The 15,455-nt window shown below is 42.2% G+C and overlaps 1 protein-coding gene across 2 annotated transcripts in view; it reads left to right on the top strand.

The window, feature by feature from the left end:
* Positions 1 to 3,745: 3,745 nt before the first annotated feature.
* Positions 3,746 to 15,455, top strand: part of hnrnpc (heterogeneous nuclear ribonucleoprotein C) — a 31,032-nt gene continuing 19,322 nt past the window's right edge. The window contains exons 1-2 of one of the 2 annotated variants that reach the window (XM_063060184.1): positions 3,746 to 4,290; positions 8,665 to 8,733. In XM_063060184.1, coding sequence (XP_062916254.1) covers positions 8,722 to 8,733 — 12 coding nt within the window. In that variant the 5' untranslated portion in view covers positions 3,746 to 4,290; positions 8,665 to 8,721. The remainder of the gene's footprint in view (positions 4,291 to 8,664; positions 8,734 to 15,455) is intronic. The other variant, XM_063060183.1, reaches the window with a different exon arrangement.

The following is a 15,455-nucleotide window of genomic DNA, read 5'->3' as shown; positions in this document are numbered from 1 at the left end:
AAGGAAAGGTACGTCACATCCAGAGTTTTCTCCGGTTAGCGGACGATTCCCCTCCACGCCTCTCTGACGTAGTGGGGAACCATGTACGAGACAAGTTAAAGCCGTGGTTTGCCATTGCCTTCTGTTGGGTGAGTTTCCAAAGAGATCACCAGCTCGTAACCCAGCACGGATGGAAAGCGTGCAGGGGAGCCGGCTGGATTCGAACTCCGGACCTTCCGTCCCGAAGTCCAGCACTGATGCCACTACGCCACCAGCCGGAAGGAATCGGAATCAGGTTTAATATCGCTGGCATATGTCATGAAAGTTGTTGTTATGCGGCTGCAGAACATTGCAATACGTAATAAAAGACTGTAAATTACAGTTAGTGTTGTGACGAAAGAGGGTTACAAAGAGTACACATAGATTAAGGTGTTAACTGTCCTGTGCTGGCACCAGTGGGATCAACAGTTGATCTGCCACCTGTCTTCAGGAGAAAGAGAGATAAATAAGACAATGGAGCAGCATTTGGAAATGTTAATGAAGAGACGAGAGAGTTTAAGGGAAGGAGACACCATTCTGGGTATAGTCAAGATCGGCTCCGTTTGAACCCTGAACTGTTTGAAGTGTGATGGACAGGCGATACCCCAGCAGGGGGATAAAAAGGGACAGGTTCACTAAGGCAAGACACACGCAACACCACAAGGTAATGAGACCCTGGAAGCGGTGCGCCTCCCACAAGTCGGTGGGAGTTGTTGGAGGTCTGATCGTGGGACCAGCCAGAGACGCACAGGGTAGAAAGGTACGGATTGGCGGGAACCTGGTGTGTGTGTCCGCCCTTGCCTGGGTGCCGGGTTCACCGCGGAAGAACGATTGTATCTGAAATGGAGGGGTCACAGTCTGTGACCTCAGAAGACATTACAAAGGGCTCGCCCGAAAGCTGACTGCGAAGAATATCGAAGGTCTGTGTGGAAGCCGTTTTGAATATTCATTCGCTCTCTCTCTCTCCTTCGCCCCCCCCCCCCCCGTCCACCGGCATGGCAGTGATTACTGCGAACTGAACTGAACTCAATTGAACTGAACTTTGCGTCACTTTGAAACTGGTCATTTACCCCTAGACTGCGATAGAGCTTGATTGATCCTGTTATCTTAATTCTGTGTACATGTGTGTTTACCATTGCTGAACTGTTGCATTTATTAGCCTTTTGATTAGAGTACTGTGTTGCTTATTTCTTTAATAAAACTTTCTTAGTTCCAGTAATCCAGACTCCAACTGAGTGATCCATTTCTGCTGGTTTGGCAACCCAGTTACAGGGTATGTAACAGTGTGTATATATATGTGTGTGTGTGTGTGTGTGTGTGTGTGTGTGTGTATGTGTGTGTGTGAGTGTGTGTGTGTGTGTGTGTGTGTATGTGTGAGTGTGTGTGTGTGTGTGTAAATATATATATGTAAAATAAACAGTTAAATTAACCAGTGCAAAAAGAGGAAAATGAAGAGTAGTGAGGTGAGGTACGGTTCGTGGGCTCAATGTCCGTCAGGAATTGTTCCTGAATTGCTGAGTGTGTGCTTTCAGACTCCTCCTCTACCTCCTCCCTGACGGCAGCAGCAATGAGATGAGTCCACGTTCTGGGTGCTGGGGCTCCTTCGTGGAAGGGTGCAGACGCATTCTCAGCAACGTTGTCTGCACTGGAGGGCTTGGGTTTTAGGAAACTGGACAAGCTTGGGATTGTTTTCCTTCGAGCAAAACACGATGAGGGGGTGACCTCAGGGCGGCTTACCCTGGGGAAAGGTCTCTGTAGAGAGTGGTGCGGACAGCCCAGCGCATCTGTCGATGTGAACTCCCCACTGTCCTGGACATTTACAGAGACAGGTGCGTAAAAAGGGCCCTCAGGATCATTGGGGACCCAAGTCACTCCGACCACAAACCATTCCAGCTGCCACCATCTGGGAAACGGTACAGCAGCATTAAAGCCAAGACCAATGGGCTCTGGGACAGCTTCTTCCACTGGGCCATCAGACTGATTAATTGTATTTTTATGCTATATTGACTGGCCTGTTCTACATACTATTTATTACAAATTACTATAAATTGCACATTTAGACGGAAAAGTAACACAAAGAGTTTTACTCCTCATGTATGTGAAGGATGTAAGAAATAAAGCCAATTCAATACAAAAAAAGGACTGTAACCACCCACTTTATAATAAACATATAAAACTAGATGGAACAGGTTTAAGGTTACAGGGGAAAAAAATTTAACAGGACAAGTTATTCCCACACAGAGGGTGACAGGTGTATGGAACAAACTGCCAGAGGCTGTGGTTAAGGCAGCTACAATAACAAAGTTGAAAAGACTTTTGGATAGGTTCGCAGTCAGGAAAGGTTTAGAGAAACATGGGTCAAGTGTGGGCTGACAGGATCAGCATAGATTGTCATGGACAAGTGGGACATACCCCTTCTGTTACTACCCTTAGGGAGGAGGCCCAGGGACTGAAGACCCACACTCAACGTTTTGAAAACAACTTCATCAATTTTCTGACTAGCCAATCACAAACGTAACTACCACACCGAATGTTGGAGGAACTCAGCAGGCCAGGCAGCATCAACGGGAAAAAGTACAGTCGATGTTTCTGGCCAGAACCCTTCGTCAGTCCTGTATGTTGACTGTACTGTCTTCCATAGGTGGTGCCTGGCCTGCTGAGTTCCTCCAGCAGTTTGTGTATGTGTTGTGCGGACTTCCAGCATCTGCAGATTTTCTCTTGTTTGTAACTACCTCATTATCCATTTTTTTTGCACAATTTAATTTTTAAAATCATAGTAATTTTGAAATATTGCACCATACTGTTGCCACAAACCAACAAATTTCATGACAATAGATTCTGGTATCCTCTCCAAACCCACCCAGTCAAAAATCCGGGTTTTTTTTGCCCGACAGAGAGAGTAATAATCTCTGACCACTATCTGATTGACTAGGTCTAAAGTGTTTTAATGCACCAACTATACAACAAAACCAACTGAAATGAATGTGGTTAAGGACGATGAAAGTAGCCAACTCATTTCAACATGGAGTAAGTCTATGGGCAAGGCAATGGGCTGCTTTTCACGAGACAGGTCTTGCCTTGTGCTCTTCAACTTGATTAGCAGTTCCCTCAACCAATCAGAAATGGAAATGCTATTATTTTCCCGCCCCTCAAGAGCAGTCTTGAGGCTGGAGTTTTTCTACGTTTTTCGTCATTACGCACTGAACGGTTGAGATTGACACAAATTGCAACCAATTGCAATCAGCCTTTCCTTCGTTCTGTTGTATTAGGACGAAGCCTTGGGCCGCCAACACCTCAAAGGCGATAAATATACTTGTTTATTTTTATTAAGTCTCAGTAGGAACATACCAAGAGCAAAAGATGAAAAAAAAACAAATCGATCGACCTGCTTTTTCAAAAATAACGTTGACAAGCGGAATCTTGACCGACGGGCCAGTTATCTAATCAACGATGCGGATTGCGGAATCGCCCTCACAATGTGACCAATCGGTCGGAGACTATCCGGGGAGGGCGGGGTGAGCGTGACGGATGCGGATTGGCTGAGTGACGGGGAGGAAAAAACCGTCAAGTTAAGATGCACGGAAGGAGCTGGGTTTAATCCTAAATCCTGCTGATGGTCGTGGCCCGCAGCGAATGGGGTGCGAGGCGCTGGCGGACCGTGGCCAATGGACGGTGAGCATTTGGAAAAGTAAGTTAGGTCGTCCATTTTGGCCCCGCCTTCTCCTCTCTGGCGCTGCCGCCTGTCTCGCTCTTTCTCCCTCTCGGTCGGCGGCCGCCATTTTGTTGGTTGTTGTGGGGAACTTTTCCCTCCTCTCTCTCTCTTTTTCTCTCCTCCCTCTCCCGCACCTTATTTAAAATATTTTTAGTTTTTGTTTGGCTTTTTAATTATTTACTTTCTGCCGCCGGGCGTTGTTTTTTCGCTGGGAGGGGGGAAAAAAAGAAGGCCTGGAGTTTGCGTGCGACCTCTCTCCCGCTCCGTGTGTGTGTGTGTGTGTGTGTGTGTTTGTGAGGCGCTCCAATCCCTTGATCCGTCTCCCTCCACCTTTCCCTTCAGAAAAAAAGGCACCTTTCAGATCATAAATAAGGACAGCTGCCCTCCATCCATCCTCCCCAATATCCCCCCATCCGGCAAAGAGCGAGTCTCAAGCCGCCCCTCTCTTCCCCCACTTCCTCCTCCTCAACTCCCCCTTCCCTCCCTCCCTCCTTCTTTCCCTCCTCACCAAACCCCCCCGTCCCTCCTCTCTGTCTCTCGGGGGTTTTGTCCTCTCCTCGGTGAGTACCAACAGTCTTAAAACAACAGGAAGGCGGGGAAGTCAGGTGGTCTTTTTTTGGGGTGGTGTTGGGGTGGTGGTTGTGTGGGGTGGGGAGGTTTTGTGGAGGGAAAAGGGGTGGGTGGCGTGTGTTCGGTGGGGATCCGGCTTAGTGTTAACGTCTCTGGGGAAGGTGGTAGGAATCTCTCTCAATGTCGATAAATCTATATAAATGTGGATACATCAATAAATGTTGCTACATATTAGGCCTAAATGTCTATATAAGGACAAATTTATAAACGTGGATAAATCTAAATAAATATGGATAACTAGCATTCTGTTGTTATAATCACCCTAAATGCCAATATAAATGAGGGTAAATCTACATAAACAGCAGCACATCTATAAAATGTGGGTAACTAACTTTAACATATAGTAACATAATAAATATGTGAATATGAGTACAAATATAAGTGAAATTTTTGCTGGGGGCCTTTATAAATGTGTGTAAATCTATATAATTTTCAGTAGATACATTTATTGCAAAGGACCTATGAAATTACTGTCTAAATTACTGTCATTTGCTAGGGACTTGAATAAATGCTTGTATAACGTTTTTAAGGCACTGTAACCACCTATATAAATATGGGTACAATCCTGGATAAGATTAACATTTTGGTGCTGTAACATTGTCTTAATGCCTAGGAATAGTAACAAAATTATATAAATATGGCTAAGTAGGATTTAGTTGTTAGACACTCATCTAAATGCCCTAGGATAGAGTACAGTCTGTAAAAATGTATAAATCTATGAAAATATGGATAACTAACATTTGGGCCCAGCTGCTTTAACTAAACAGTGATAAATTGGAATCTGAATTATGTTGAATAATGTTCCTATAATATTCCTTAATGCCTTGGAATAAGAAGTGGATAATCCTGGGGAAAGGGTAATTTATTGTTGCTTGTAGCATTGGCTAACACCTATAAGTAAGGAGGAATCTGTAAATGTTGGTAACTAATATTTGGGTGTAGGAGCCTTGTCTTAAAAGCCTAGACGTAGAGGTTAATCAATATAAATGAAAATTGCTCTATATAAATTGGAGTATATTAGGTGTGAATAACATTTCAATGCTGTATCCTTGTTTGGAGGATGTGATTGAGGCTGAAGACTCTACATGTGGATAAATCTACATAATTGCCCCTGCCTATACTCCCAGGAATAGAAGGGAACTTTGCTAAATCAGCTCTAATTTATTTGTTGCAGCACCAAGAGAGGAACTAATGCAAATCTGTATGCATGTGTATGAATATTACACAATATGTAAACTTAAAAAAAAAACTTAAGGATCGTCACCTAATCTTCACCTCGTTTATGGATCTATAAAAATATATCAGCTGATGGGGACTTGTTAAAAATTGGAGTAGGGATACCTTTCTTCTAAGTAAAATCTAGACTGCTTGCCTAAATCTCAAAACAATTCATAAATCTGTCTGCCAGATTCTCAGTTAGTTAAATAAACCTGCATAAAATATAACTTGGTTGCTGCAACCTACTTAAACCTGCACAATATTGATTTATATGTGTGTGCTGTTCAGGGTGCAGCCATTACAACTAGTAAGCGTATTGCAAAATCTTCACATAACTGTCCACAGAAAGAGATCAATACATAGTTTCAACTGATAAGGCTTCAGCAAAATATATATTAAAAAAAAACAAAATTAAATACAAGTGGCTCTGACAAGTCTATCCTCTCTGTTGTATAATTTTTAACTAAACATTTGCCCACATTCAGAAACCCATAAAGATATGTTTATGCAGAAATTAATACTGATGTTCAAAGTAAAATCTAATATCAGAGTATGTGCATGTCACCACATACAACCCTGAGATTTTTTTTTCCTGCAGGCATACTCAACAAATCTATAGAACAGTAAACAGTATCAATGAACAACAGACTCCGCAAATGCAAATATAAATAATTAGCAATAAATAATGAGAGCCTTGTTGGCTCAGTATTCACTGCTCAAAATGCAGATTTACTTAATATTTTGAATATGGTACAATTATAAACTCTGCTTTAGTGTGAACTCCATGTTGAATTGAGTGGTTAAACTTCTTGTTTTTCTAGTTAAAGTCATCATATAATCCAAATGCTAATAATGTGATGTCTGCTTCAGTTTTAATCCTTACTAAATCTAAAATCTTTATAGTTCATTTTGGAAATATAAAATCATTGTGGTTATATAGAATGAGAACAGTTTTATATTCTGCTTTATAATTCTGAAACTTGTTTCACAATTGGTTAAAACTAATATGTTTGTTAATTCCATTGTGTAGATTATTACCAATTGTAAAAAACAGTAAATTTATTAAAGTACATATGTCACTATATACTACACTGGGATTCTTTTCCAATTCCTTGTTAAATTCTGATTATAATTAAATATTTTTTGCATCAGCTTATAACAAAAATAATGGTAAGAAACATTTATTTGTACAATTTCCCAAAAATATCCGTCTTATCATTTAAAAATTAGAATTGTTTAAAGCATTGAGTTAAAGCAGTTAGAAATTCTACAGCCATCAAATTAAACGATCTGTTTATGAATATAAACCTAAATAGTGCTAAAACATTTTATTTTTGAACACTTAAATAATGCATTTCGGTTTGATGTACTAATTTATTTCAAATTTCAAAATTGTCATTAAACTTAAAGATCATGGCTCTATTTAAATACATAATTTTAATTATTAGTTGGGCTATTATTTGGAATTAGAATACATTAGTCAAATTTACTTGTACCGCTTTTAAACTTAGTACTAATTTATAAAGTTTTTAACTAAACTCTAATTTTGCAAGATGCACTCATCCTATTTAAATCAAACACTACTCAGTTTAGCAATACAGCTAGAAACAAATTTAAACATTTATATATATTTATGATTACAGATGGGATCATGAAAAATTTACCCTCAAGTTTCTGGCTAGGGACAGGTTTTTAAAGGGATGTACAATTAGCACTTTTTAAAGATTTTTTAAAAATTTATGGAAAGCTCCCTTTGTTTTGTACTTTCCAAAAACTATGGTAGTTTCCCCTTTTTTAGGAGTGGGGAGAGTGGAAATACTTTAAGATGTTTTTAAGATTGAGGGGGTTTTTATCTTAATAGCATTTTACACATTGGAAACGAGCTTTTTAGGGAGCCTAATTTTTCATAATAGGAAGCATTTTTTAAAAGAACTGTTTATATGCTAAACTGCTTTGCACTTCGGATTTTTCCGTATCACAGCTCAGCTGCCTTTTTAAGCATAAGTTCAATTACAAGGCAGAACATTAAGTGCTTTTAAAGGTGTTTCTGCACTATTTTGTACTTGCCACAAGTGCATTTGGCAGGAAATGTCTCACGAGGATATAGAAAGTGATGTGATTTGTGAGAAAGTAGAAACTTTCTCTTTTCAAAAGCAGAGAGAAGGTATTTAGACTTTTTGAATGTTATAGATATTTTGAATTGGAGAATATTATGTTTCGTGTTTATTCAGCATTTTGAAAAAAGGAAAGTTTCATATTTTGTACCTCAACCTTTGTTTTCCACTTTTAGTAAAACCCCATTTCTCTGGAGCACTCTAAAACTAATTGAAAAAATGTTTAAAAGGTTAACAATCAGAAATCTATTTTGATAAATTGGATACTTCATCTAAATCATTACATTTTAAAAAAAATCTTCAAGGTTGTTTCTCCATATTTCCTGTTTTGAGAACATTGTTAATGTTTGTGCTTTGAAAATATTTATTATATAGGTTTCATAATTTTTGGAGGGAAGACATCAAGTACACTTGGTTTTTACTTCTGCGTCTTGAAATTAAAAAATAACTTAAAATGAAAATTGGCATTTTTAGCAAAAATGCATGAAGCAGTATTTTGAAAAGCTGCAAAATCAAAGATGTCTTGTGCTTTTCTAAGGCAAAAAGCAGAAGTTGGCACATTTTGCTGCCATCAAGATGTTGATCACTGAAAGGCTCAGAACGGTTTGAGGGCAAATTCTACTATAGCTGACTTCTCCGATTTTCTTTAGTTAATTTGGTGTCATTAATTTGTTTATTTTTGTTTTAGAAAAAATAATTACTTGTGTTCCATGACTTCTGAGCCATGATAAGGTGTGGCTGCTGCTTGCTGCCAATGCTCAACCTGCCTCCTTTTTCACTGGCAGGGCTGCCAGAGCACTCGATGGCAGTGGAGTAATGTCACAGTGGGCATCTGCCCTGCCCCATCCCGGCCCAGTGTTGCAAAGGTGGCACTTTTCAGACCGAGAACTTTAATAAGAGTGAGAATGATTTCTTTTCCTCAAGTTGCTTCTGTTGAACTTTTGTACTTTTAATCTTTTTTTATATTCGCAGTTTTGTGGACACTTTTTCCCTAAAAACCAGTTGGTTGGGCCTCTCTATAAGATCAACATGAATGCAGAAGTAAGCACCAACATTTTTTCTCACAAAACTTTTTTTTTAAAGCTGAAGTGTTTTAAGAGATGCAAAATATTTTTCCTTTTTTTAAAAAAAAAAGCTGTATACTCCTTTTTAACAAATATCTGTAGTTTTAGCTGTGTGCGCGAGTAGATTTTCTAAAAGCACACATACATAACTGGTATATTTAGTTTAAAGTATTTTTTAATTTAACAACCTGAGGAATTGTTTTTCAAATAATGTTTTTAACTTCTCTCTCTTTTTTCCAAGCGTTTTCCCCTTTTTTATACTGCTGTTCAAACTGTTAATATTTTTTCCAGAGGTGATCTCTTTGACAAATTTTGTATCGAGAAAACTCTTGCTCCTCCTTTCCTCCTTTTTCTCCGAGCTTGAATCGAACTGTTCAATTTTGAAGTGTTACAATGCAATTTTTAAAGTTTTTGTCCATTTTATATTGATGTTATTCATATAGAGAGTATATATTTATATTTTTGTACAACTCTCCGCCCCTCCGTTTAATTTTTGTAGTTGAGTAGTGGCTTTTTAGAGGGTTTTTCAGTAGCAGGCTGGTAGATTTTTTAAGTGCCTTCGTCTTTAACTTTTTTAAAAAATGTTGGTCTCTGGTGGCATAGTTGAGCAGACGGTGGAGTTTTTTTCCTTCCCTCCTCTCCTTTCCTTCATTCCCCCCCCCCACCACCTTCCTTCTCTGCCTCCAAGAAAATCCAAATGGTCGCATCGTGCACTTATTAGCAGATCACATTTGTTTGGGGAAAATAAAGCTGCTTCCAATTGCTGTTTTAATTGCAAATGCACAAATCGCTTGAGTGTTTCTTGCCCCGCTCTACCCCATTAAGCACCCATACTGTATTCACACAGCATATCCCCTCCCAAGACACAATCCTCTATCATATGCACCCAAAAGTCAAGGCTGGGGACGGGGAGTACCACCTTTTGCCTTTTGTGGGTTTCACACAGCAGCCGGGTTGGTCGTGATCCTTGCTTCGTAAAATGTCTAAGATGAAGCCTGAAGGGTTGTGCAAGCCAAGTAAGTTTTAGTTAAGCAGCGACTTCAAAAGCAGTAACCTTTATTGTTGGGAGGTATATTCCACCTTCCCACCCCCATGCATCCAGGAGCAATGGCCTTGTCTAGTCCTCATTGCTAACCAGACTTGCCCCGTTTCTGTGTGGATAACGTGACAAGTCCCATTGCAATGTGAGGGGAACTACTTTGAAGCAAAAAAAAGCTGGAAATCTACGGCAAGTAATTCTTCTTTTCCCCCCACCCTGTGCTCACTCAATATCCAGCTGTTTAGGGCCTTTCAACCAAAATGGAGCATTCATCGTTAAGATGCATCAACCTGACTTGGTCATTGGCAGCACCTCCATGGGGTTGTAGCCATGAACTGAGCCTGGCCATGCTGGGGTTTCCTTGGGAGAAAAGGTTTAATGAGGTTCAGTTGAGGGAATGGTGGCACCCTAGACTTCTGTGGCCATTCACTCTGAAGTGTGCAGAGGTGGGTCAGAGGTTTCCTCCTCTAGGTTGAGGTCAGGAGATAATGGAGAGGGTTTAAAGACCTGAAGGTCAATCGAAAGAAGCTCAGTAAGCAGTTGTCTTGGGCTTCCACTTCCTTGGCCGTTGGCTTCAGGAGCACTACCTCTTTCATGTGCACACTTGACAATTGGGGCCGAATCACAACAAAAAGGAACATTTTTACAGTCCTGTCTATGTGCTTTAATGATGCCTCTGGCCTTGGGTAGAAGGGAGGGGAGTCATCTGAGATATCCTCATTTGGTGAGTTAAATCAGTGATCAATACACCAGCATTAATCAACTTTCCTGGGCCAGAGTATCATGGGATGATCTGATTTGAGTTCATTGGTGGGGTGGAGAATGGCAGCCTTTTTTAAAGAAAGCAATTGGAATAAACTCACTGAGGGTCAAAGTGAAGAAATATTTCAACACATAGGTGGGGAGATGTGTTTGGAATCTGATTTGGGGTCGGATTAAAACTGAGAGTTGGGTCACAGGTCTATCAAATTCAGTGGCTGCCTCACCCACCTTCCAACATCATCACCACCACTACTCAATGATACCTTCCTCCTGTCAGTTATGGTGGCTTACAGGGCTGGCCAGTGGAGTACTGTCTCTCAGTGTCTTGCCTTTGCTTTCCTTCAATGATCACCCAATTAGGAAATGAGATATAGTGGCAAGTGGCAGGGATACAGCCAGAACTTTTGAACATTTGATCAGGGAACAAAAAATTGTATCACAGGATTGCAGCTGAGGTACTTTTAAACCGATGTGATTCATAAAGTAAAATGATGGTTTTGTTGAAACTGCAGGCTTTTAGGGAAGGACGTTTATCCTCAACATATTTCCAAACCCACTAATGATTGATCAGCTTGGGAGCCAGTAAACAAGCGTAGCCAGAGATTTTCTCTAATAATGAATGGGTAAAGCATATGGTAAGTTCCTGGCCTGGATATGAACCCAATTCTTTACGACAGGAAAAGAACTGAGATTGGGCTCCGGGGTAGGTTTGGGGCGGGGCCAAAGGGGTGGTAGGAAACTAGGGAGAGCCAGGCTGATGTGCTTTCACACGCAGCATTGAGTAATGACCATGTCCACGTTTTCGCCTCTGAATGAGGGGAGGGGTGAAAATTGGCTAAGGTATGGGAGAGCCCCACCAGCCCATCACCTTTTTGAAGAGAGCTTTTAAAGGCCCATTGACAAAGATAATCTGTGTCAGTTCCAACTCTCAGGCTAGGGTGGGACATGCTGACCATTGCCCAAGTCCCTGTGGGATGAGAGAGGGGCACAGAATCATTGAGCCATGGGCAACAGAAGGAATTTGATCAGCTGGGAGAGTGCCTGTAAGCACAGGTTGTTTGCCTCCTGACAGATAGAGCAGCTGGATTTGTGGGAAGGATGTCTGACTGCAACACTTCATCAGATCCCAGTTGATGTGAGGAGGGTTATCAGCCTAAGGCTGATGCCTGTTTTGCTGTGTAGATATTCCATCAGAAAATGGGTTTGCTCTTGAAACACAAGCAAGTCTTGTTAAAAATAACAAAACAATTAAGTCTTTGGGTGCAGTTGAGAAGAGGAGACCCCCCCCCCCATCCCCATCCCCCTGGGGTTATGGCCTTTGGTGCCACCCCTTTTCCATGTTCATGGAAGGTGAGTGTGGTGACTTGTGTATAATGGATTTGCCAGGCAGGTGTCACAGGTCAGGGGGAGAGGGACGCAGCAAGTGCATGAGGGTTTCAAGCTGACAGAAGGCCGTCATGTGCCCCAGACTTTGGAGAGGAGACAGGGTAAGGAGAGGCTGATTGTCCAAGAAAGACTAAGTGGAGGAGGAGGATGTTTTGACGGGGTAGTGAGGTGGTAGTGGAGAGGGAATAGAGAGCTGCCGGCTACTATGTGTTGAAATTGCCATAAACAATAAACTCCCAACTCCCCTAATAACCACTGCAGAGAAGACAGCCCTTCATACCAAGTGCATGCTGTCCATCAAGTACACTCATGCCATTTACCAGCACAAGGTATGTGTCAATAAGGCCTTAAGATGTAGCAGAATTAGGCCCATAACAGCCCATAAGGTTGTTGTCAGGTTTGAAGATGGCTCATTCATTCTTTCCCTTCATGCCCATTCTGTCTTCACATAACACTTGAGTCCCTTACTAATCAAGAACCTGCGAACTTTTGTTTTAACTATACCCAATGACTTGGCCTTCACTGTCTTCTATGTCAATGAATTGCAGAGATTCACCACCCTCTGGTTAAGAAATTCCTCCACGTCTCTGTTTTAAAGGGATGTTCTTGTATTCTGAGGCTGTGCCCTCTGGAAGTCCACTCTATCCTTGTTGCTGTCCCTATAACAAGAACAGCTATTGCTGCTTGATGGCAGACTGTCTAGGTGGAAGGATGATTTGCCCACCTGCATATGGATTTGATCGAGCTGTGTGCGTGGCAGGCTTTTGCAGTTCGCTTGCCCAGAGTCCTTCACGTTGTGTGAAGGTGATATCTCGACAGGATGGACATGGAGAGGATGTTTCCACCTGCAGGAGAATGGATCTCTATTTAAACATTGCAGGAGACCGGTGGAAGCCCCCCACCCACCCACACACACACACACTCAGTAGTGGGTCTTGGGAACACACACACACACACACACACACACACACACGAGGAGCAGAGGCTATGAAAGTTTTCAAGCAGAGGGAGGTGTATTCTGTAAGTGAGGGGCGGGGATGCGGAGTTGAGGTTAGTCAAATCGGTGGTGATCTTAATAAGGAATTGAACTGGAGAAAAATCTACCTGTTCTTGATTCAAAGGAAGCAAGAGAGGGGTAGTCGCAGAGAGGCTGTGGGTGTTGATGAAGAGGAGACTGCAGGTATCACACTGGCTCAGGTAGTGGCTAGGCAACATCCATGAGGTGTGATTTGGTCAAGGAACTGTTGCTGACACAAGGCCCTCTCAATTTCCTCCTCTTCTCTGTTCTAGTTCCAAATAAGCAAGGCATTGGGTTATCAATCCTCTCATTCCTCAACCTCACACCCTCACCACTTACAGCACCCTACCATTAGCATCCTTGACTTACACCTTTGATTTAGTTACAATGTTGCGTTTATTCTGTTCCTCTTCCTCCTCCCCTCATCCTCCATCACCACCACCACACTCTTCTTCCCCCATCTCACCATCTTAATCAGTTTTGCACTTCTGATCTCCCATTTGTTTATTGTAAGATTTACGTAGTTGAGGTATAAGACAAGTATAATAGAGCTCCCACTATGACCCCTTTAAATACTGCTACACCTCTCTGTTACATATTCCTATCCTTTCCTAATGCCCCTCCCCTCCCCTTGCCCTAATTCTGTCCAGCTGATGTGAGTTTTGTTGGGGAGGGTAGAGCTTGTGTGGAAGTGGAAGAACTTGCCTGAGCATTGCCTACACATGATCGTTTGCCCACTCTTTGCTTGGCTGTGGGGATCCATGTGATCCTCTTTGCAGATTGAGGTGCAGGGAGAACAAAATATTAAATACCCCATTGCAAAGCTTTATCCCTTATGTTGTGCGGCCACACTTGAATTTCCTCTGTATTAAGTACACTTAAACTTGACAGGTGAACCTACAGTGATGGGAAAGAGGTGGAGAGGAGGGTGTGTTTTGCAGTAAATAACTGCTTTAGGAAGGGCATGTTAAAGCTGTATCTCGTGCAGACGCCAGATTCACCAAACATGAGAAAATCAGAAGATACTGGAAATCAGAGCAGCATCTGTGGAAAAGAGCAAACAGTCAATGTTTCAGGCTGAGACCCTTCATCAGGACTGTTTACCCTTTTCTGTAGATGCTGCCTGGCTTGCTAAGTTCTTTCCAAGTTAATTCCTGGGATGAGAAGATTGTCCTGCCAAGAGAGGCTGGATCTGTATTTGGAGTTTAGAAGACTCAGGTGACCTTACTGCAAAGTAAAAGATCTTGAGGCGACAGTGGTGTCGAGGTTTTATGGGAGAGACACAAACAAGGGAACAAAGATGCAAACTAATAAACACTTTTCAAAGGGTGGAGGAGGTCAGATCATTAGATATATTTAAGAAGATGATAAACAGATGAAAAATTGCAGGCAGGGTGGATCTGGCACATAAGAGGAGTTGAGGTCAGCATGCATCAGCCATGATTGTCCTGAATGATAGCACAGGCTTGAGGGGTCAAATGGCCTTCTGCTTTCACATGTTGTGAACATGTTTGTATTGCCCGTGGAGAGGTGTGTGCCTCAAGCCTCCCCTCCCCCAAAATCAGCTAGCGTCCTTGATGTATTTGAGGGAGGTGCATTGGGCAGTACATCATTTCCCGCTGTTGGTGCGGGAGAACTAAAGGATGTAAGAATTAGCAGTTGTCGGCCATCTGGCCTGTTGAGTCTGCTGTGCTATGCAATAAGATCATGGCTGTTCCAGCCGTGGACTCAGTTGCACTTACCTGCATTTTCCCTTCTGTGTAGACATTTATCTTAACTGTTCTCAATAGAATTAATAAGGTAGCTTCTGCTGCCTCCCTGGGCAGAGAATTCCACACATTCGCTACTCTCCAAGAAAAGTAATTTCTCCTCATCTCTGTCCTAAATCTGTCTCCCTGAATCTTGATTGTTCCAGACTCTCCCACCGGTGGGAAAAACTTCCCTGCCTCTATCATATCTATCCTTGTCATAATTTTGTTTCACTGAGATCCCCTCTCATTCTTCTGAATTCCATCAAAGAATGAGAGAGAATCTAATAGAAACTTATGAAATGGGAATGAACCCTACGGTCTGCAAAGCAGCGTGTTTTAGCGAAGGGTGAACAGGAGCATATGACCTGTGGGGCAGGTTGGAGCTGCAGAACTGAAACCCTGTGCTCCCACCACTGTGGCACTGGCATCTGCAACCTGTACTTCCTGTCTGTTACTTAGAAGCTCCAGCAGAGCACCTGCCATTGGAAAAACAACCCCTTCCCCATCCTGCACAATCAAAAAAGCTTGCATTTGGCCAGCTCCTTTCACTATTCCAGCAGCTCAGGGTTGCCACCATTCATGCCAATGTCACTGAGGAGCTGCCCCTCACCCCAGCCAGTAGGAGCTACCTTTTGCCCAGTGGCAGCTCTCAGCTTGCTCAGTGGCTGTGGCTGTAGCTGCCTTGCAGCCGTGAGCTTATTGCAGAACTGAATGTTCTGAGCCACAACCCCAGGCTCATGAGT

The sequence above is a fragment of the Mobula hypostoma genome, chromosome 10 (assembly GCF_963921235.1).
Source record: "Mobula hypostoma chromosome 10, sMobHyp1.1, whole genome shotgun sequence".
Taxonomy (NCBI): domain Eukaryota; kingdom Metazoa; phylum Chordata; class Chondrichthyes; order Myliobatiformes; family Myliobatidae; genus Mobula; species Mobula hypostoma.
Note: the sequence above shows the minus strand (reverse complement) of the source record. Positions and strands in the feature narration are given on the sequence as shown.